Below are 20,465 nucleotides of genomic sequence, written 5' to 3' on the forward strand. Positions count from 1 at the left end.
GACTATGAAGTTTATTTGGTCACACTTGTATTTTCAATGTTTGTATGGTTTTATATATACATAGAAATACTATTTATTGTTGTTTCTTATACGATACCTGGTTGACAAAATGATCTTACTGACCTAAAGCCATGTCCTCTAAGTGCTCCTGTAAAAGTGAACCACGCTTTTAATGATAACTATTTTTGTGCTGTTAAACCAAATATGTGTATGTAAGATTGATTTGTCAACTGGTACTTTGTAAACCCTATTTTACTTATAATTGTTACACAAATGAGCTTTAATGTTTTATGTGTTGAAATGTAACACAACATGTAAAGTCGCTGCCTATTTAACGCATGGAATTGATATACAATTGCTTTTGTGTAATATTGATATTTTACAATAAACGCATTGAAAATGTATGTTTTTTTTGTCCGTAAAAATGTTTTATAATATTTTTTGTTTTTATGACTAAACGGTATGAAATGGGGAGTTTAAAATGATGTAATTGCAATAACAAAACATAGGGAGGCGGTAATGCGCTTCTCTGCTGCTGTCGACCACCGAAAAAGTCTAAGAAGAAGAAACATGTTTCGAGCTTAGTAGACTACACGTGAATGTCCAACGTGAGTATTTGTTCTTTTAATTATTTATTTTAATATACTTTCAAAATGTGTTTAACTAGTTAAACATCTATTGCTGTTGTTTTTTTTTCCTGAGAAATAGTAAATTGTGTAAACAGTGTTAGAAGCTCTATCTTGTGTTAGGAATAATCGTAAAAAAAACCATAATATCTGACTTATGAGCCTTTATTTATACATAAATACAACGTGATTTACCGTCTTTAACGTTATATAGTGCTGAAAAGTATATTTAAATGGTAATTGCTTCGCTCCGAAAATTCCGATACACAAATCCACAAACATAAATAAACAAAGGGGTATAGACTCTTTGAGATAAAGAATATTAAATGTTAAAATATAATTTTGTCAACTGCTCATACCAATATAGTTGTTTTCCTAAATACAAATCAATTGTGTGTTTCATTGAAGATGAGATGATGTTATTGGTTGGAGACTTTGCATTAAAAAAAAAAACAAATAATATTTCATTTATCCTTTCGAATCCCTGTTAACGGAATTATATTTAAAAATAATAATAATAATTTGTATTTCTTTTTACAATTGGAACAGATATGGAAATGATGGCTGAAGATAACAAACCAGGCATGTCGAAGAAAAAAAAGAAGAACAAGAAAGAAAAAGAACCTTTGCCTGAAATGGATAATGGAACATTAAACCCAAATGAAGACGTGGACATGTGTGACAGAGTGAGTGAAAATGTAAGTAAGAAAAAGAAAAAAAGAAAAGTTGTTGAGGAGTGTGCAGTTTCGACTCAACCCTCGGAGGAAAGTTCAACTGGAGTGAAGAAAAAAAAGAAAAAGAAACACACGGATATACAGAGCTTTGTATCAATGGCAGAAACCCAAAAGGAAGACACTGATGTGGTGGATGAGAGAAAGAAGAAGAAAAGGAAGAAGAAGAAACTTGAGGATGGTACGTTTGAGGATCAAATGGACGACGTGGAAACCATAACCACAAAAAAAGAATCCAGCGATGACGAGGGAGGTCAGGATGCAGAGGACACTCAGGACTCAGACGAAGAGAAGAGACGAAAAAAGAAAAAGATGAATCCACAGGAAGTGGGATCTTTATTGGTAAATGCCTCTACATCGGAAGAAAAGAGCAAAAAAAGGAAACATAAAAAAGCTTCAGTTACCGTGGAAACGTATTCGGAGGACGAGAGTGTGCAAAGTGGGAAAAAGGAGAAAAAGAAAGTGGAAGACCAACATGTGAGTGTCAGCTGTTCATTCTGATATTGATTTTCTTTTTCTCATCTTATGCTTTTTGTTGCAGACACGAGTGGATCAGACGCCTCCGTCGCCAAAGGACAGCAACACTGGTGAGAAGGTCAACCAGGTGAGCAGAAGTTATGAGTCAGCATCGTTTGATGAAGTAATAACTGGTTTCATATGTTTCGAAACCAAAATATGTCCAAACATCAGCTCTTAACTTGGTTGCAGTCGGCTGTATCCTCTCGTCCTCAGTCATCGCCGGGAGCTAGATGGGTTTCATTGTTCCTTTAGCTGCAGAGGACGTAATGACTGCTGCCTTTAGTGGCCGGAGGTTGAATTGCAATACAAAAAAAACATTGTGAATATTTGCATTTTGATTGTAAATATAAGACATTTTATACAAATGTTAAAACAAACATAAAAAATAAAATGTGATATGGAAAGAGAAAAAAAAAAATCTATATGTATAAATACATCTCTCAAGAGCAACTAACTTGAAAACCCAACTTTCCTGACTCATGTTTAAAATGTTGAATTCCTCTCCAAGATGCAGTAAGTTCCTCATAATGACCATGTTTTGAACTTATTACTTTATAAAGTTCTCCCCGTCTGAAATCTCAGCAAACAAGAGGCTACGAGAGCGAAGTTCATTATGATGCAATATCTTCCCTCATTTGCTAGATTTCAAACGGTCTGTAAAGATTACACAGTTTTTCATTATTATTGAATGTTAATTATCAGGGTTGATTTGAACGTTTCATCGTTGTATAAAAAATAACTTTCAGAAACATGTGTGCAGGGTCTGGGCCAGTGGAGCACGGCACAATTCAACAATTCCCAGCAACGGGACAAGTTCCTGCGGTTGATGGGAGGCTTCAAGTCCGGCTTCCAGAAGGCCTCGGCCGGCACCGACTGTGCCAACATGGCTCTTGGAGCGCAGGGCGAGAAAAATCTACAGCAGGGGCTTCTGGGACAGTTCCAGCGGGCGAGGAGCATCGACAGAGGAGCAGGACTCGGGTTCGGCTCGACCACCAAGAAGTTCTCCATCGACCCCAACGCGCGTCGATCCGTCCTCTTCGACGACTGAGATGTTTTTTGTTTTTTTTTACTGATGAATAAACTCATTGACCAACTTCAAGGTGATAGTTGCTTTAATACATTCTTGAATAAAAGTTTGTTTCAAAATATGTAAACAGAACTTTAAGGAAGGACTGTGTCGTCTGTGAACTTCAATACTCCGGACTGAACTTCTCTCAGTGTTCCAAGGACACCAACATGAGCTCCTCGTGAGTCAGAGCAGAAGTTTCACTGACAAAAGTCTAACAAACTCAGACCCAACTGAGTGATTCCTCTGGCGCTGCTGAGAAAAAAAAAGGGTTCTTTCACTTGAAGGAGTCGTGACGGGAATGAAGAGGTCCGAGGCGACGTCTCCGAGGTCACGGCTCGACAGGAAGAGGAAGGAAGCTGTGTGTTCCGAGGGGGAGGAAGGAAGGAAGACTTCACGCCTGCAGATACTCCGGCTGAACTCGAGCCACTTTACGGAACTCTTTGGCGTGAGTGAGCGGACACTGCATCTCGCACCAGCTCATGGGAACCATCTGTGCACCTGGATCGAAGGATGGAGAGTCACGAGGCATTAGTAATAGTGAGTCGAACCTTTTTACTTTCATATCATGGTTACTTAAAAGTGTCCGTTTCAGATGCATTGAAGTAAATCAATGCCATTAAAATATTGAATGTTTAAAATGTTGAAAGATCGTTTGTTTTTCAAGCATTCTTTTTTTAATAATCCAATTCAATAATCTAATCTATATTGAAAGATTTCATTTGTTTTCATTAAGTGACTGAATTTAATATTTGCAAAATTCAAAGGCTTTTACTTAATAATTGAATTGAAAAAAAAATTCCAACATAATTTTTTATTTTACACGGCGCTTGATATTCTTATTCTGAACATTTACATGGAAAATATTCAATTTACAGAATTATTTTAATTAAAATATCAAACTTCAAAAATGCATTCATTTTAAAAGTAATCCATTTTTAAGTTTACAAATGTATAATGTTAAATTTAAGTATACAATTCTCTGATCGAATTGATCTAATACTTGTTTAAGAAAGACTTTATTACACCTTAACAAAAATTGTTATTCAGATTTTTTTTTAAGATGTAAAATGAAGGAAGTTACACTCATAGTTCCTAAAAAAATGTTCAATTAAATAAATATTTAAAAAAGAAAAAGGTTAGACAAGTGTGTGTGAGACGTAAAGTCACCTGCTTCGCTGTGAGCGACAACGACTCCGAGTTCGTTCTCCGCTGTCGTCAACAGGTAGTTGGACTGAACGTCGCCCAGAGAAATCTGACGGCGCAGGTCAAGGTTCAACAACCGCACATGATAAAAACACGTGTGTGCAGCTTCGTGATCGAACGCTCATGAAAAGGATACGACTTTCGCCAACACGATGTCACCGGGTCTGAAACTTTTGTACGTCTCCACCTGCGACAATAGGGACGAAGGTGAGTCGAGGCTGGGAAGAAGACACAAAGAAGCAGGACTCGTCTACCTTGTCTTTCTCTGTGGCTCGAACGTCTTCTTTTCTGAGGAACCAGACATGAAAAACTGTCAAAAACACTGGACTTTCAGATGCATCCATGAACAATGAGCCGAGTGAACCAGACACTGTGAGGGGTTGTGAAAGAAAAACAAACCAATAGAATAGGCGAACAAAAAAAACGCTTTTAGAAATAAATGTCTTTCCATTTCCATTTTAACCTCATAGATTTTGATTTAAAAAATGATAGTTAATCTAGAACGATGTGAATAGTTTTGTTACAAGTTGTTAAATGTATTCGAACTACAAGCAAAACATTACCAAAAAGAAAATCTGATTTAGGTTTTGTTTGTTAAATATTACACTAGGAAAATACCATATTTTCCACACTATAGGGCACACTGTCAATGTATAGTCTATATTTGAATTTCTTTCATATATAAAGTGCAACTTTATTAAACATGTTCACAATAACTTTTAACTTTGTTCAGTTGTAACACGTAAATTAATACTGCCTGATACAAACTAAACAAAAAGTAAGCGTATTCAAAATGTAAAAACTCCCAAAATTGTATAGTTAAATAAAAAAAAATATATATATATATATATATATATATATATATTTTAATATAATCGTTGTCAACAAATTTAAGTTCTCCATCTTCAAAGTTTAAAATTGGAGAGTGTAAATCTACTGGTGCTGTCACCGCGTCAACGTCTTCACCTTTTTTAAGCCTCATACTTTGAGCTTGAACTTTGAACGCCCTGTTGACACCAATATCTAGCGGCGGGAGTTCTTTAGTTAATCCTCCAAGAATGATTACAAGCGTGTTCATGTTCACATCGTTATGGTAACAGTTCGAATCACGAGACTAGCAAGGTCAAAGTTGAGCTTCCAGATCTGGTGTGTTTCTGTGTTTTGATTGTGATCTGCACGTAACAAACTCTGTGAGTTGTTAAATAAAGAACAAACTCATAACTCAGTCTACTTCTAGAGCACACAACATTTTTGATGTTTTCTAACTCATTCATTATAAAAACATTGGCATAATAGAAGCACCATGATTGGCTGAAAGTCTGATCAAGTAGCTTGGTACTCTTTTGGTGTTGTCCGGTGGCGCTAATGTACTAACAACTTTAACAACTTAAAAAGCAACACATATATTAATATATTTAATTTAGAAAATGTATTAAAAATACCAAACTATGTGTAAAAAAAAAACAAAAAAACATTCATGTTTAACACACTTAAAATTCAATAATAATAAAAATATACCCTTTAATATACAAATTAGAAAATAACATAATTAAATCAAAACAATTCTACCTTTAAATATACTCATTATATTATTTCTTTATTCAAAAATAATAACTCAAAGCCTAAAAAAAAACAGCAACATTTCAATAAATAAATTCAACGTTTTGAACTTTGAAAAGTTCAAATCAACCATTCATTATTCTAATGATATGAATGAATTCTATATAAAAGTTGACCCGTGAGGTCCGATAAATACAGGAAATGGGCCACAGCGGGCCTCCAGGTTTGGTTCTGACAATGACACTAACAAAAACTTTGAGATAATCTGCATTTTAAAATTATCATTAATTTTATTATTATTATTATTATTATTATTACATGGAGAAAGACCGGGAGCAACGATAGGGAAACATTAGTAACCAACCAACTATTGCATGGAGACTAGTTACCTGATGGTTCCTCGGAATCGGTCCTTCAAGGGAGTGGAACCGACATACAGGATATGGACCTTTGCAAACCTTGGGTTGATGCTCGTGACCTTGTCAGGGAGAAACATGGATTCAGAACACGCGTCAAAACACTTCCAATTTTTGTCATCTCACCTTACAAGTGACGATAGCGCCGACATCCGGCAGAAGTTGTGTTTCCGTCTCCCTCACGACCGAGATCACCGGCAGCTGGGAAGAGATGCAGGTGAAAGATCGGCTTCTCACATGCGTACGATCGACTCGCCCGAGGGCTCCACGTAAAAAACTCAGCGTATTACGCAACTCTTGACACTCCCACTGACACTCCCGAAATGTCTAAACATGTGATTCCTGCTCGCCCTCACCTCCTCGCCCTCGTTTTTCCTGAGCACGTATCCTGCCAGGGACGAGTAGATGAAGCCGTGTCGCAGGTAAACTCCTGTGCCGGGAATGCAGTCTTCTCTGCTGCATAGTTTGTCACCTGGAAGATGAATAATGTGTGTCAGAAATTCCTCTGCAGGGCAGGACCAGCTGTCGATGATGATGATGATGATATTGCTCGAGACATATTCTTTATAGGACTGGTGTGCAAAAACATATTAAAAGAATAACATTTTAAACCGTTTCTCTCTTATTTGGACTACAAGAAAACAACAATAAAACACTCTTTTTAAACCAGTGAACTGAGCTACTATATATTAAAGTATTACTGTGAGTAACAAGACCTAAAGGAAAAGGGATCGTTTATAATGAGGTCAAATATCGACAATCATTGAAATATTTGTTGTTTTTTGCTTGGTTTTTCTACGAAGGCTTGTTTTTTTGTTTTATTTTAATAACATTTTGTCGCTATGAGTCAAAACAAGCGGGGAAAGAATGCTGTCGTCCTGCTTGGGGCCATGGGCAGGGCAGGACGCGACAGAGATCTGAACCTGCCTTGGGAAGTAAAAGTAAACAATCCAAAGTGTATCCAGGAATTCTGTAGTATTTCCTGACAACCTTCAAACTTCACATGGCGTCACTGCTGCACATGCGGCGAACACACCCGGAGATAAACACACCCGATAAAAAAAAACGTCTCACAATAATGTTCACTCACTTCCTGTTGGAACTTTAGGTCAACCGCGATTTTCTAAACTTACTATAGACAAAAACAACTCGCGCCAAGCAGTAGAAACAAACATTTTTAAGCATTTTAAGCAGTTTTCAACACTCACCTGGAACACACAGCTTCATGGGCGACATGTTTGCGAAAAGAACAGATCGGGACGCGATTGGATGTGACGAAGGCTCGCTCTCCGATCTGATTGGCTTGTGCTTCACAGCACGGAAGTCGACATGGACCACACGGTCAGCCATGTTTGTTGAGGCGTATTTTATTCAGCGTCATCTGAAAAGTGTTTCTAGAAAAGTTTCGAATTTAATTGGCTGTGGTTGTTTTTCTAACAATACATCGTATTATAATGGTATAACTGTTTAATTTAAAAACAATATATAGTTCATTATGACAACACCATTGGCACTTAAAAGCAACTTTTTATAAAACAAAAAAGTACAATAATTTTGACACAATTATACACTTTTTTAAATCCATTATTTGCGGAATAAAACCTCCCTAAAGCCTGGGCTATTGAATTGATTGCCTTTTTAAAAGTGCTTTGCTACTATGAGCATATAACTCTAGATAAAGTTAAGTAGTAAATAGGAGTAAAACACAAACTTCATTAGGTCAAGGCATTTTATTTTTTGCTATTTTTAATCTTAAAGTCAGTGAAAGAAAATGCTAACATTAAACCAGTCAGCGGTTTAGCAAAGGTTAAGGACCCATGCTATATTTAATATAGTCGTGAAATATTGAAAATTAATCCAACATTGTTAAAAAGGTAAAATTAAAGCCTGTAAAATAGAAAAACCTAAATGAAGTAGATCAACAGTGAACAAAAACCTTGTTGTTGAAGCATTTAAGAGTTGAAAAAAACACAAAAAGATAAATCAGGTGATGGAATCCATTTATTGTCTATCAATGCCACAGGAATCACGTTTCAGCAATGCACAAAACAACTAGTCACTCTGTAAATAACCAACTTTCCTATCGGGCTTTAAAGCAGGGTCAATTAGATATATTCAGCAGGGTTGTAGGTCCCGATTTAAGTTAGTGCATCTTTCATTGCTGAACTGATGTGTCGTTAAGAACCGAACAATTTCATTGTCACTACATCTTGAACAGCGATTTAGGAAGGGAAATAAAGTGCACATGGAGTGAGCATCTGCTGTGCTGGTATTTAATGATGTAACAGTAAATGACTTAACAATAGATATACCAGGGCGTGTCGACCCAACTACTCTATTTCTTGGCCTTGCCCTGTGCAGCCACAGCAGCCATTGCCTTCTTTACGGTCTCCTCGTCTCCCAAAAACTGCATCGGGCCAGTCGGCTTGAGGTTTTTATCCAGCTCGTACACAATTGGGATACCCGTGGGCAGATTCAGCTCCATGATGGCCTCCTCCGACATACCTAGGGTGTAAAAAAAAATGCTTAGTTTGTCAAATAGTTACGATAAAGAATGAGAAAATCCAATCTTTTTATTACCTTCAAGATGCTTGACGATGCCTCTAAGGCTGTTGCCATGGGCTGCAATCAGCACCCGCTTTCCTTCCTTGATTTGTGGAACGATTTCTTCATTCCAGAAAGGTAGTGCTCTTGCAATTGTGTCCTTGAGGCTCTCACATGTGGGGAGCTGATCCTCCGTCAGATCCGCATAGCGACGGTCCTGCATAAACAAATATTTTTTATATTTGGTTCCATTGACTTTAGATAAAATGTATTTAAAAAAATGTTCACCTTGCTAATGGCTTGATAGTAGCCATGGTCCTCATCCATAGATGGGGGTGGAATGTCAAAGGAGCGCCTCCATATCTTGACCTGTAATAAACAACATCAGCATTATTTTAATTTAAAGGAAGACACAAAAACATTAAGCTGCTTAAATTAAGAGACGCATTTAACATGCAACATATTCTGACCCAGACTGACCTGAGCCTCTCCGTGTTTTTCTGCGGTTTCAGCCTTGTTCAGACCAGTCAGGCCTCCATAGTGGCGCTCATTGAGGCGCCAGGTCCGGTGAACAGGCAGCCACATTTGGTCGATGGCATCCAGGACGTGCCACAAGGTACGGATGGCCCTCTTTAGGACTGAGGTGTAGCAAACATCAAACTCATAGCCAGCATCTGAGGGGGATCAAAAGAGAGATTTGTACAGTTTTTTCCCCCCGGAAAATACACAAGGAAACAACACACAATTATCCACCTTAAACAAGTTTTTGATTTTTGTTTTGTGTAGTTATTATTCTGTTATGAAAGTATATACATCAGTATCATATTTAATGGTCCAATTAAATATTTCAAATGTTTTTTTATAATAAATAACTTTTTTTTAATAATGGAAAACCTTTTCTTTATATAGAAGGGTTTTGGTTTTTTTATGTCAAGTTTAATTTTATTTTTTGTCCATTTTTTTACACACACAGAGTTTGATACTAATTTCAATCATCAAAAATGTTTTGTAAATTAAATATTTATAAGTGTAACTGATCCAAAAATTAAATAAACCTTTCCCTATACAAACGATTTAATACAGATATGTAATAAAATAATTCACCCTTACAATATAGTTAAAAAAAACAACTGCAATTTAAAAAAAATACATTTTAATATGTTTTCAAGTTTATACATTTAAAATGTAAAATATAACCATTCATATTCCAAATGGCACCGTGATACTTCCATAATCGTTTAAGATCAAATCACCCATTTCTCATTTCCATTTATTTCATATATATATATATATATGTATATATATATAAAATTCTTATTTCCTAGATTTTATTTATTTTGTCGAGAAAACGAAATCGTGACTAATGCTGTTACCAATGTAATCCAAACACCTTTTACAAAGAGTGAAGCTTTATTAAAAGACTAATGGATAACAGAGACGTGTAGGAACTGATCGGGGCTCGATTAGTCATGTCTCATCCTGCAGGTCTACATGTCGCAGCGGGTAACCACACGTCCCTGTTGCGTAACCACCAGCCTAATCCAATGACAGTCCCGGTACCGAGGAGAATAAAATACCTTTCAATGCCTGTCCGCCTCTCTTGGCCTCTTGCGCCCCAGTCTCACTCAGGTCGGCATCGAACCAGCCGCAGAAGCGGTTCTCCTGGTTCCAGCAGCTCTCTCCGTGGCGGATTAGCACTAGCTTGTAGGCGGCCATCCTCTCACCGATGCCCTTTGAGGTGAACTTCCGGGAAGTTTGATGCGAGAAGCTCCTAATAAAACTCGACCAATGCGTCTTTAAGTTCTCTTCTGGGCGTGTCGCGGATACACCAGTCAGGCGGCAGAGGAATGTAGGAGAGTAGGAGTGGAGAAGTTGTTGCTGGATTCACTGATGTTCCTGAACTTGATAGAACGGAAGCTCGTCTTCCTTCCTCTCTCACTGTTGATGTCGACCAATCAGAGAGCGCGCTGGGGAGCAGGAGGGGGCGGGGGGAGGAAGAGAGAGGCAGGGGATGCGTACAACTGCACGTCTTCATACACGGCAGCATCCCTGCATGAACACTCAAATACTGCTTCAATTAGCCTTCAATTACACTGTGGTATATAGTGGTCGATATATATATGTGTATAAAAATTGCTTTCGGTTTCCCATTGTTATTTATTTTCTATTTGAGTTACACAACAGCAGTGTCTACATCATCATCATCCTTATTGTGGTTGTTGTTGTTATTTTTATGTTATTTATCTTTATCTTTAGACTTAGATTGTATCATCTTGTTCTTGTTCTTAATTTATTTTGATTTATTTGTTATGAAAAATTGCTGTATTTGCTGTGGCTATTGGAAAAAAAACAATTTCAATAAAGTTCTACCTTATCTTGTTCTTTCTCTTTATTTCTCTTTGTTTTTTTCTGTTTTTATTTTGATTGTTTTATGAAAAATTACTGTATTTGCTGTGGATAATTTGGAAAAAAAAACAATTTCCTTATGGGGATATGGCTGGAGTCTATTATTATTAGAGTCTATTTTTTTTATTATTGTTGTTTTTATTAAGGTCTACCGACTCCCTAAAAACGTATTTATTTGTGCAGGCTTTTTCTTAATCATCTTCGGTCGGCTGTGTTTGTCACTTTGCTGTCTTAAACTGTTAAAGCATGTATTTCAACTGTAAGTAAGTAAGTAAAGGTTATTTGTAAAGCGCCTTTATTGACCAGGGTCACAAAGCGCTTTAACAATTAAAAACAATACACAGTTAGAATATATACTTTAAAAGGCCAAGACACATAAGACAAACACAGGAGTTCCAGTTCCAAAATTAGGGGAAAAAGCAAAAATAAGAATGTCTTAAGATGTTTCTTGAAGGAGACCAGTGACCCTGGTCTGTGAAAACCGCTGTAAAATATAAATTACTTACTTACTTACTGAACAGATGAGTTAACAGTTGTGATTTCAACTTAGAAACCTAGACTCATTCACTGAGTTCGGGCAGTAATGAGTTTTGGCAAATAATGTTAAATACATGTAAGCCAAGAAAGGTGATATAGTAACCAACTATTGCATTGCGAATGCTGAGGACCAACCTGTAGGAGCGAGAGATTCAAGGACTAGTTCATTGTTATGTTATGTTAAGTAATTTTCTCCTCTATATAAAGACGACCAAGTTTAGGCAAGTCAAGTCCGGCTTGATAGAATGATTCCTATGGATGCCTGTCTAGATAGCTTTTTTAAGTAAGTAAGTAATTTGTATTTATATAGCGCTTTTCCAGACCAGGGTCACAAAGCACTTAAACAATCCTCAGTAAAATATATACTTTAACGGTCAAGATAAAACTGAGAACAACACAGGAGTTCCAGGAAATCCAGGCAAAGCCTTAACAAATAAAAATGTCTTAAGATGTTTCTTGAAGGAGAGACAGCTCCTTCTTGTTAAGACATGAAAACAAACTGTTGCAATAGTCCAGGCAGGAAGATACAAACGCATGGATGACCAGCTCCAGATCATGTTGTGACAACATTTTCCTAAGTTTAGAGATTTTTCTCAGTTGAGGGAAACAGTTTCTGGTCAGTTTTCTGCAGTGTTGTACTAGAGACATGTCTTTGTCAAACACAACACCCAGGTTTCTCAGGCTCAGTTTGACAGACTGGCCTAAGTCACCCAAGTACTGACTAAACCCTGGCACCTTATCATCAGGAGCAATCACCAGAGTTTCAGTTTTGTCCACATTTAGCTGTAAAGTGTTTTCACTCAGTAATTGTTTGATTTCTAGCAACATTTGACTAAACTGTTCAGCCTCTGGGGCTCAGTTGGATCAAAAGAGCAGTAGAGCTGGATGTCATCAGCAATAATGTGATAAGAAACATCAGGAAATCTCTTGATGATTTTACCGAGGGGAATCAAGTACAGCAAAAACAATAAAGGAACCAGAACAGAACCTTGAGGGACTCCACACAACAGATCTGCCGATTCAGACCTCATTTGATTGGCAGATACACTAAAACTGCGCCCAGAAAGGTATGATGAGAACCATTCTAACACAGACCCAGACAGTCCCACTTCATCCCTCAGTCTTCTCAGCAGGATCTGGTGATCAACTGTGTCAAAGGCTGAGGACAGATCCAAGAGAACCAGAACAGTGTATTGACCCGAATCAGCCGACATCATGATGTCACTGGATACTTTCAGTAAAGCTGTCTCCGTAGAGTGATGTTTACGGAAGCCAGGCTAAAACTTCTCATGAATGTCGCTCTGATCCAGGAACAAAGACAGCTGCTCAGACACCACCTTCTCCAAGATCTTGGACAAAAAAGGGAGCTTAGAAATAGGCCTGAAATTACCAAGGTCAGTCGGGTCTAAGCCTGGCTTTTTTACCTTTCTAAAAGAATCCAAAAAGCAAGAGGAATCAGATAAGAAAGAGGCATTTGTAAGAACTTAAAATATGAATGAAATAGCATATTAGAGAAAAAAATGTATCCATCCATTGTATCCACATAAAATAAGTAATACATACATTTCAGTATAATTTTGTGAGAAAATCATCTAAATATATATATATATTTTACTTTTAATCTAGTTAATGTTATAATATTTACCTGGTTTAGGGTTTGAGGATGGTAAAAATGCTCGTTCTTTTTTATCTTGATGATGATTCTCTTACAAAATGTCTAATCTTTCCTCTCAATTAAAAGTCTACGTCCTTCTAATGTTGTTTTTATTTTTTTATTTTTCGTTTTGTGGCAATAAAAAAACACATTCTGATTTAGTTTATGTTCAAAATTGACATTTAACTTTTCACTTCATAGGCTTGTTTACCGGAATACGTATAAGTTATACGTCACTTTCTCCAACATCAAGGGAGGAGTAATTTTGACCAATAGCTGTGAGGTACGGATGACTGGCAGGCGTTCCCGCGTGTAGATTGGTCCATTCTCCATACATTCTTGGACGCCCCGCCCCTTCCCGGAAGCTGACAGTCATCTGATTTGTTTCTTGTTAGCTTTAGCAACACAACATCCGCAGCACTTTGTTTTCTCCCCCATTTCTTCACTCCGGGATATATTCCGAGAGTCGAAGCGAGACCTGCGACAAACATGGACGAGACGAGTCCGCTTGTCTCTCCGTTACGCGATTCGGGGGATTTCTCGTACGGTCCCACGGAACCGACGAGCCCGCGAGGCGCGTTCGGAAGCACTCCCGGCTCGGTGGTGAGGATCCCGGCTGGCAGTCCCGGGCGCAGCCGGGAAAGACAGCCTCTCCTGGACCGTGACCGTGGAACGTCACCCAGAGAGCCGCACAGGAACGAGTTCCCGGAGGATCCCGAGTTCAGGGAGATCATCCGAAAGGCCGAGAGAGCGATCGAGGAAGGGATCTACCCTGAAAGAATCTACCAGGGATCCAGTGGAAGCTACTTTGTCAAAGACTCTCAGGGGGTAAGATATAGTTCCTCCATCCAGATGTCAAAAGCCTTCGTATGGTGGGATTAGGATTGTTGGCTTTTCATAAAGAGAATGTACTCGAAGGCCCATATTTCACCCCCCATGACTTGGCACAAGATCAAAATAGTAACTTCTCACTTTTGAACTGAAACATAAATGTTGTCAAAACTTAAATATAGTCCAATAACTACACATAAATACACGTTTGAGGTCGTGTATTATCCTGACTGTAGGCTGTGTCTAAAAGTGGTTACACAGACCCAGCAAATCTAACAACTTTTAGAATTATTGCAAGTGATAATGTTTGTTAAAGTAAGTAATTTTTATTTGTACAGCGCTTTTCCAGACCAGGGTCACAAAGCACTTAAACAATCAAAACAATATTCAATAAAATATATACTTTAAAGGTCAAGATAAAACTGATAACACAACAGGAGTTCCAGAAAATCAAGGAAAAGCCTTAACAAATAGAAACGACGACATGGGAGTCAGTAGATCCATCAAGCGCAAAGAGAGAGTTCATTTGTGACCATGTGCCTCAAAAATGTAAAAGAAAAAGAAAAAAGATTGAGGTTTATAAGAAACATACACTGATCTCCTAAAGATTTTTACTCTCAAGCATATAGTCAGTGGAGCTTTTGTATTTATCAGTTAAATACGTGTTCAATCATGGTTTAGAGGGAGAAATACTCCTGGAAGCCATATTTGATTAATAAAAAAAATAGTAAAGTAGCAAACTCTATCACTGCTGATAATGTGTCACATCTTCAAGTCAAAGTCCAGTCGGACTGAAGATTCTGTACGCAGTAATATCAGCGACCCATATATCTGTTATACAAAACCACCTGAGGAAGAGAGATGACATATACTTTTCATCTCTGCGCTCAATCTTCCTCCAGTTTATTCTGCATTTCTAACTCAAGTTTGAGGTGAAATAATTCTCATGTCTCGGCATCTAGAGAGCACATAAATGAATGTGCGTGTGGGTGGTTTTAATCCATTGACCGACTCCCCTCCACGTCAGCTCCTTCACTTGTAAGTCACTATTGTGCTAAGCAGTCATGTGCTCCATCCCTGAGGGTATAATTCTCCTTCATCACTTGTTTCATTCTGTAATCTAGGAGTAGGTGTCCCTTTAATGTAATTCAGAAGGCCAGGCTAGTGGCCTTAGTTCATTAAGCAAGACGAGAATAGTTGCTGAACTTCTTATAAACCCCATGACTTATATTATAGGTACAATCTCTGCTCGGCCACTGATGTTCAAATATTATTTCAATGAAACTTTGTGATACTGATCCTTTTCATTTATCAAATGATGATGTGACTCATTTTCTCACTTCCCGTTCATAACATCCAATGTTTCACACCACCTGAAGGCATGTGATCTTCCCTTTAACTTCTCAATGTGTCCTTTGAGGCGGATTCGACACATCATTTGTCAGGGTGTAAGAAAATATCGATTTGATTAAACGTTGCAATATTTTTTGCGACACTGTATCGATACAGCACTATATTTAATTTTTTTAAAAAGTAAACATTTTTAATGTATTGCGCTTGAATGTATTTTATTTCATTTATTTGCTTTCAAATCATATTGAGTTTTTAATCATACTTATTTTATCATTATTAGCCATGTTGCAATAAAACCTCCGGCCTCTAGGTGGCAGCGGTCATTAAGTCGCCTGAAGCTAAAGGAAGAATGAAATCTTGCGAAATCCCGTCCATTGGTGAGGACGAGAGTATAAGGTCGACTCCGGCAGATTTTAAAGCAGTTTTCTGGACATATTATGGTTTTAAAAAATGTAAAAGTAAATTCTGAACACCACAGCTGAGTACTAGTGCAATCTGGGTCACCTTAACTTTATACTTACTGTTGGGCATCAAGCTCTTGAATATTGCAGTGGTTCTGTCCAACATCTTGCGGTCCACTCCCCACAGTTTGCTCTGAATCCATTTTACATTTGCCTATAGAAAGAATACGGTTCAAATAGTTACGACGGTTTTCTGCATCTCTATTTACAGAAGATAATCGGTGTGTTCAAACCAAAAAATGAAGAACCCTACGGCCAGCTGAACCCAAAATGGACCAAATGGCTCCAGAAACTGTGCTGCCCGTGTTGTTTTGGTCGAGACTGTTTGGTCCTAAACCAGGGTTACCTCTCCGAGGCCGGGGCTAGTCTGGTGGATCAGAAACTGGAGCTAAACATAGTTCCTAGGACAAAGGTATGGTTTTTTTTTCGTTTGTGGGAAGCTTGTCTCATAGAAACTCTTGTGATCTGCAGGTGGTTCACTTGGCTAGTGAGACTTTCAACTACAGCGCCATCGACAGAGTCAAGTCTAGAGGGAAGCGGCTCGCCCTGGAGAAGGTGCCCAAAGTGGGCCAACGTTTCCACAGGATCGGACTTCCACCCAAGGTTTGCCGCTTTAGTGTGTTGATTTCTTTGAATAAGTGTTGTTGTGTTGGGAGTTTACTTGACACACAGATTATTTTGTGTGTTTTCCTGCCAAGATCTATGTACATACCTTATTGTCTGTAGGATGTAAACAAACTTAATTCATGATCAAACGGTTCTTTAACCCGCTAGTGCCCGCAATTCCTCAATGCTAGGTTCCTTTTTCTTAATGTTTCCTAACAAGACCATGTGTCAGTTACGCTGATCCACACTTCCTCCAGCCGCCGAATTTAATTTAACACCGTTGTCGTTTAAGTCCACAAACTATTGACCACTTCATTTTTCAAGACTCTTTTTAACAACATCCATTTAAACTTGCAAAATCTAAATTATGATGTATCCCTCTAAACAACAACAACCATCTTGGTACCCTGAATATTTTCCATAATGCTTTGCCACCCAGACAGCCAATTACGGTTGTCAATCACTTTTGAAATTACACTATAGACGCATCATTTAAATACAGTATTGTGTCGACCAATCAGCCGTCAGTAACAAGAGCAGTGTGTAGAAAGGCATCAAGTGAGTCAGTTTGTTTGCACCATAAGGAAGGTGGGTGCGGTGATTAAACCTCCCATTGAGGTCTGTAGTTGTGTTGAAGATGGACTTTAAATATGCAGTACTGTGTATAAAACAATTTTGAACTGCAACATGGTAGAAAATGTAGTTAAATCTGTTGTGTATGTAGCAAACATTGACCTCAAGTCAAGGTGGAACTTGTTCCTCACTGCAGGTGGGATCCTTCCAGCTCTTCGTCGACGGTTACAAGGACGCAGATTTTTGGCTGCGGCGGTTTGAAGCGGATCCTCTACCGGAGAACACAAACCGACAACTCCAGCTGCAGTTCGAGCGCCTCGTGGTTCTCGATTACATCATCAGGAACACGGGTGAGTTTTTATATTTGTTGTTTCGCTTACTCAACAAAAAGTGTCACTATGTAAATAATCAGTCACTACATTTTTCATTTTCCAGACCGGGGAAACGACAACTGGCTGCTGAAGTACGATTGTCCAATGGACCCGGTGGGGAACAGGGTCAGGCAGAACTGACTTGCAGGTTTTCCGACTTCCGAAAAAGTTTCCTCTGATCATTTCCTGTTTTGCCGTGTGGTTTCACAGGACACCGACTGGATCGTTGTGAAGGACCCGATCATCAAGCTCGCAGCCATAGACAACGGTCTCGCCTTCCCCCTCAAACACCCGGACTCTTGGAGGGCATGTGAGTGTGGACATAGTCTTAAAGTGATGCTGAAGAAGAAACGTTCTCCGAGTGTCGTCGAGCATCTTCATCTTTGTCTCTGGCTACATGTTGATCACGACTGCTCTTCCAGATCCATTCTACTGGGCGTGGCTCTCTCAGGCCAAAGTTCCTTTCTCCCAGGAAATCCAAGAGCTGGTCCTGCCTAAACTCTCCGACCCCAATTTCATCAAAGACCTAGAAGAGGATCTTTACGAGTTATTCAAGGTACAGGCTGCGAACCGTTGTCCTTTAATATCAAGAGTTTCTGTGTAAATAAATGTACAACTTTAAAAGATGGATCTCTGTGTAAGTGGGACTTTTTTTTACTTTGCTCCTGCAGAAGGACCCGGGATTTGACAGAGGACAGTTTCACAAGCAAGTAGCAGTGATGAGGGGACAGGTGGGTGAGAGGCTCAATGTTCTGAACTCATCTTATTGTGGCGTGTTGATGTTGAATTCATATTATTACTGATTATTACGCAAAGTTGTCCATATCAAGCTTCACCTTTCACAGTCTCGCTGTATTTCCCCAACTTGGAACAAATGTATTGTAGCAAGTTGCATTCTGGGACATCAAATTATTGGTTTACAGTGTGTGCACCCACCTTACTTATGGTGCCAACAAAACGTTGAACTCCCATGATGCACTTCTCACACAATTTTTATGCAAAGTTCAAACAAATGTTGAACTAGCGGATGATTAAATGGTCACATTGAGGATTTTATTTGACGTGGATTTCATTCGTAATGAACCAGACAAGGAACCACTGTTTTCTTCTTCTGTGTTCTTTGACATTTTTTACCTACTCTACACGGAGCTCCATTATCAAAAAGCACAAATCTTTAATTGATGAACCCACTTTTTCCACCGTATTGTCTGCTTTTATAATTAAAATCGTCTAAAATAAGATCCTCAGCAGAGGTATCCACTATCTGAGCGTTACCTTACCTATTGTAAGGATTTAATTTTCCTTTTTTTCATTCTTTAAAAAAAATTATCTACATTTTTTTTTCACCTTTAATTTATTTCATCGTACTGCATAGTCTTGAGCAATAAAACTATAATCCTCAGACTTTAAGGGGCACCGGATTATAGGGCGTATCAAGTAATGCTTCAAATTGCTTTGTAGCTTTGTAAAGTCGTACAAAAGAATTGGACTTTTAAAAAGGTTTTAATGGCTGTCTGCTACATGAAATTGGTCGTGGTCTGGAAGCTCAACCAGAATTACTGTAACAAAGAAGGCGAACAAAAAGGTTTAAGTGCATTTATAGTCCAAAAATATGGTTGGTTTCGTCATGATGAAAAGTAGGTCAGTCAGCAAGTGTGTATTTGTTAATATTGATGTTTTAATGAATCTTTTGCTTTTGTTTTCCAAGATCCTGAACCTGAGTCAGGCACTCAAAGACGGCAAGTCCCCCCTGCAGTTGATCCAGATGCCCCCCGTCATAGTGGAGACCGCCAGAGCGCCTCAGAGGGCCAACAGTGAATCCTACACACAGAGCTTCCAGAGCAGAAGACCTTTTTTCACCTGGTGGTAGAACCACAGAACAGCAGGGAGCCATTGTTGAAGATCCTCCTCCACACGGAGGTCTGAAGGTTCTGGAAGTTGTCGAACACTCTTCATGTGGACGCTCGGAGGACGAGGGGAGGCCAATACTTTGCCTCTTCTGTGCCTCGCCGGGATGTATTAACACTGTAAAGACGACGGCCTTTAAAGAACCCTTTCCTTTTGTTTTGAAGAATGGACGCACTTACACAAGCATGTCAGTCAACAAGCATCTTTGACCTCAGTTTGTGAAAAGGTTTCACATTCCTACGTCGCGTTTGTCTCGGCCTTGTTACACTCGGCGACACTGACCACTTCCAAGCCCTGCTGATCATCCCCCACTTTCACCCATTGCCAAAAAGAAATGCATCGAAATGTAGGGACTGAACGGTTGAAAACGAAGTCTCCCGGTCAGCCAGGGACACGTCTCTAAAGGTACGACGGCGTAATCGACTAACACGTTTAAATAACTCATGAAGTAACTGCGCAGGACGGCAAGTGAAGGAAGGACCTGCTGACCTGGACCGATTTGAAGTGTACGGTGGTGATGCACTGCAGACTTTGTATGTGATATTTAATGATAGATTATAATTAAAAATTATCAAATGACTTTAGATGACGTCTGTGCTTCTGCTCCTATAAGTCTAAGACCGTGTTTGTGGAAATACAAGTCATAGTATGAATAACATTTGATAGTTTTAACTTCATGCAACTTTATACATGTATTTATTCTCGACGAAAAAATCTTTGAACTGCAGAATAAAAACCTAGAACTGCACAATTATATAATATAACAAATAATTATTAATGTATCACACATTACGATCTAAACAAAAATAAACGAGTCGCCACTCATTTGAAGATCTGATTAATCCATGAACTCTTTAGTGACCTCCTTGTTGAGACTGCTGTGACATGAACTTGAATGAAATTAATCCATTTATTTATAATTTCCAGAATTTTTGAGGCTGGAATGTACCCCAAAAAACAAGTCTAGGATCCATAAAATATCAGGGATATCAGGAATTTAATTCCAAGTTTTTTTTTAAGGATACAATTCGTTTTTTAAATAAATTATTTCATTAATTTTCTGCCGCTGATACTCTTGGAGTATGACCAGGCAACAC

General features: G+C 38.5%; 5 protein-coding genes across 7 annotated transcripts in view; 3 read left to right on the forward strand and 2 right to left on the reverse strand.

Moving 5' to 3' along the window:
• The window catches only part of gprc5bb (G protein-coupled receptor, class C, group 5, member Bb), a 6,396-nt gene extending 5,996 nt beyond the window's left edge, over nucleotides 1-400 (forward strand). Inside the window, exon 4 of the mRNA XM_087805806.1 lies at nucleotides 1-400. This exon is cut by the window's left edge and continues 1,201 nt beyond it. The gene's annotated coding sequence lies outside the window, so the exon portion shown is untranslated.
• A 147-nt stretch (nucleotides 401-547) lies between these two features.
• On the forward strand, nucleotides 548-2,970 carry knop1 (lysine-rich nucleolar protein 1). 2 transcript variants are annotated; one of them, XM_087805818.1, is made up of 4 exons: nucleotides 548-608; nucleotides 1,176-1,834; nucleotides 1,899-1,961; nucleotides 2,637-2,970. In XM_087805818.1, the coding sequence occupies exons 2-4, from the start codon at nucleotides 1,178-1,180 to the stop codon at nucleotides 2,922-2,924; spliced, it is 1,008 nt and encodes a 335-aa protein (XP_087661944.1). In that variant the 5' UTR covers nucleotides 548-608; nucleotides 1,176-1,177; the 3' UTR covers nucleotides 2,925-2,970. The 2 variants fall into 2 exon arrangements, with proteins under 2 accessions (XP_087661944.1, XP_087661953.1); XM_087805827.1 differs by lacking the exon at nucleotides 1,899-1,961.
• Nucleotides 2,971-7,387, reverse strand: exosc1 (exosome component 1). Its single transcript, XM_087805838.1, has 8 exons — nucleotides 7,333-7,387; nucleotides 6,481-6,596; nucleotides 6,251-6,325; nucleotides 6,098-6,186; nucleotides 4,403-4,436; nucleotides 4,285-4,335; nucleotides 4,113-4,197; nucleotides 2,971-3,443 (listed from the first exon to the last, which is right to left on the reverse strand). The coding sequence occupies exons 1-8, from the start codon at nucleotides 7,358-7,360 to the stop codon at nucleotides 3,337-3,339; spliced, it is 585 nt and encodes a 194-aa protein (XP_087661964.1). The 5' UTR covers nucleotides 7,361-7,387; the 3' UTR covers nucleotides 2,971-3,336.
• Nucleotides 7,388-8,107: 720 nt separating this feature from the next.
• On the reverse strand, nucleotides 8,108-10,588 carry pgam1b (phosphoglycerate mutase 1b). The gene is made up of 5 exons (XM_087805851.1): nucleotides 10,246-10,588; nucleotides 9,149-9,342; nucleotides 8,957-9,037; nucleotides 8,705-8,885; nucleotides 8,108-8,629 (listed from the first exon to the last, which is right to left on the reverse strand). The coding sequence occupies exons 1-5, from the start codon at nucleotides 10,382-10,384 to the stop codon at nucleotides 8,460-8,462; spliced, it is 765 nt and encodes a 254-aa protein (XP_087661977.1). The 5' UTR covers nucleotides 10,385-10,588; the 3' UTR covers nucleotides 8,108-8,459.
• A 3,073-nt stretch (nucleotides 10,589-13,661) lies between these two features.
• On the forward strand, nucleotides 13,662-19,952 carry pi4k2a (phosphatidylinositol 4-kinase type 2 alpha). 2 transcript variants are annotated; one of them, XM_087805864.1, is made up of 9 exons: nucleotides 13,662-14,093; nucleotides 16,122-16,322; nucleotides 16,382-16,513; nucleotides 17,286-17,439; nucleotides 17,525-17,586; nucleotides 17,671-17,770; nucleotides 17,883-18,016; nucleotides 18,132-18,191; nucleotides 19,169-19,952. In XM_087805864.1, the coding sequence occupies exons 1-9, from the start codon at nucleotides 13,755-13,757 to the stop codon at nucleotides 19,328-19,330; spliced, it is 1,344 nt and encodes a 447-aa protein (XP_087661990.1). In that variant the 5' UTR covers nucleotides 13,662-13,754; the 3' UTR covers nucleotides 19,331-19,952. The 2 variants fall into 2 exon arrangements, with proteins under 2 accessions (XP_087661990.1, XP_087661997.1); XM_087805871.1 differs by having other exon boundaries at nucleotides 17,525-17,574.
• Nucleotides 19,953-20,465: the final 513 nt, after the last annotated feature.

The sequence above is a fragment of the Callionymus lyra genome, chromosome 1 (assembly GCF_982586985.1).
Source record: "Callionymus lyra chromosome 1, fCalLyr1.hap1.1, whole genome shotgun sequence".
NCBI lineage: Eukaryota > Metazoa > Chordata > Actinopteri > Syngnathiformes > Callionymidae > Callionymus > Callionymus lyra.

Excerpts from the sequence above, each read along its gene's own strand:
- pi4k2a (XM_087805864.1), top strand. The coding sequence starts at position 13,755 with ATGGACGAGACGAGTCCGCTTGTCTCTCCGTTACGCGATTCGGGGGAT. Across the intron at positions 16,514-17,285 it reads GGATCGGACTTCCACCCAAG|GTGGGATCCTTCCAGCTCTT; the intron begins GTTTGCCGCTTT and ends TCCTCACTGCAG. Across the intron at positions 18,192-19,168 it reads TAGCAGTGATGAGGGGACAG|ATCCTGAACCTGAGTCAGGC; the intron begins GTGGGTGAGAGG and ends TTGTTTTCCAAG.
- exosc1 (XM_087805838.1), bottom strand. The coding sequence starts at position 7,360 with ATGTCGCCCATGAAGCTGTGTGTTCCAG. Across the intron at positions 4,437-6,097 it reads CGATTCCGAGGAACCATCAG|AAAAGAAGACGTTCGAGCCA; the intron begins GTAACTAGTCTC and ends CTGGTTCCTCAG. Across the intron at positions 4,336-4,402 it reads GAGCCACAGAGAAAGACAAG|GTGGAGACGTACAAAAGTTT; the intron begins GTAGACGAGTCC and ends CTATTGTCGCAG.
- knop1 (XM_087805818.1), top strand. The coding sequence starts at position 1,178 with ATGGAAATGATGGCTGAAGATAACAAACCAGGCATGTCGAAGAAAAAA. Across the intron at positions 1,835-1,898 it reads AGAAAGTGGAAGACCAACAT|ACACGAGTGGATCAGACGCC; the intron begins GTGAGTGTCAGC and ends TTTTTGTTGCAG. Across the intron at positions 1,962-2,636 it reads CTGGTGAGAAGGTCAACCAG|GGTCTGGGCCAGTGGAGCAC; the intron begins GTGAGCAGAAGT and ends ACATGTGTGCAG.
- pgam1b (XM_087805851.1), bottom strand. The coding sequence starts at position 10,384 with ATGGCCGCCTACAAGCTAGTGCTAATCCGCCACGGAGAGAGCTGCTGG. Across the intron at positions 8,886-8,956 it reads ACTATCAAGCCATTAGCAAG|GACCGTCGCTATGCGGATCT; the intron begins GTGAACATTTTT and ends TTGTTTATGCAG. Across the intron at positions 8,630-8,704 it reads CATCGTCAAGCATCTTGAAG|GTATGTCGGAGGAGGCCATC; the intron begins GTAATAAAAAGA and ends TTTACACCCTAG.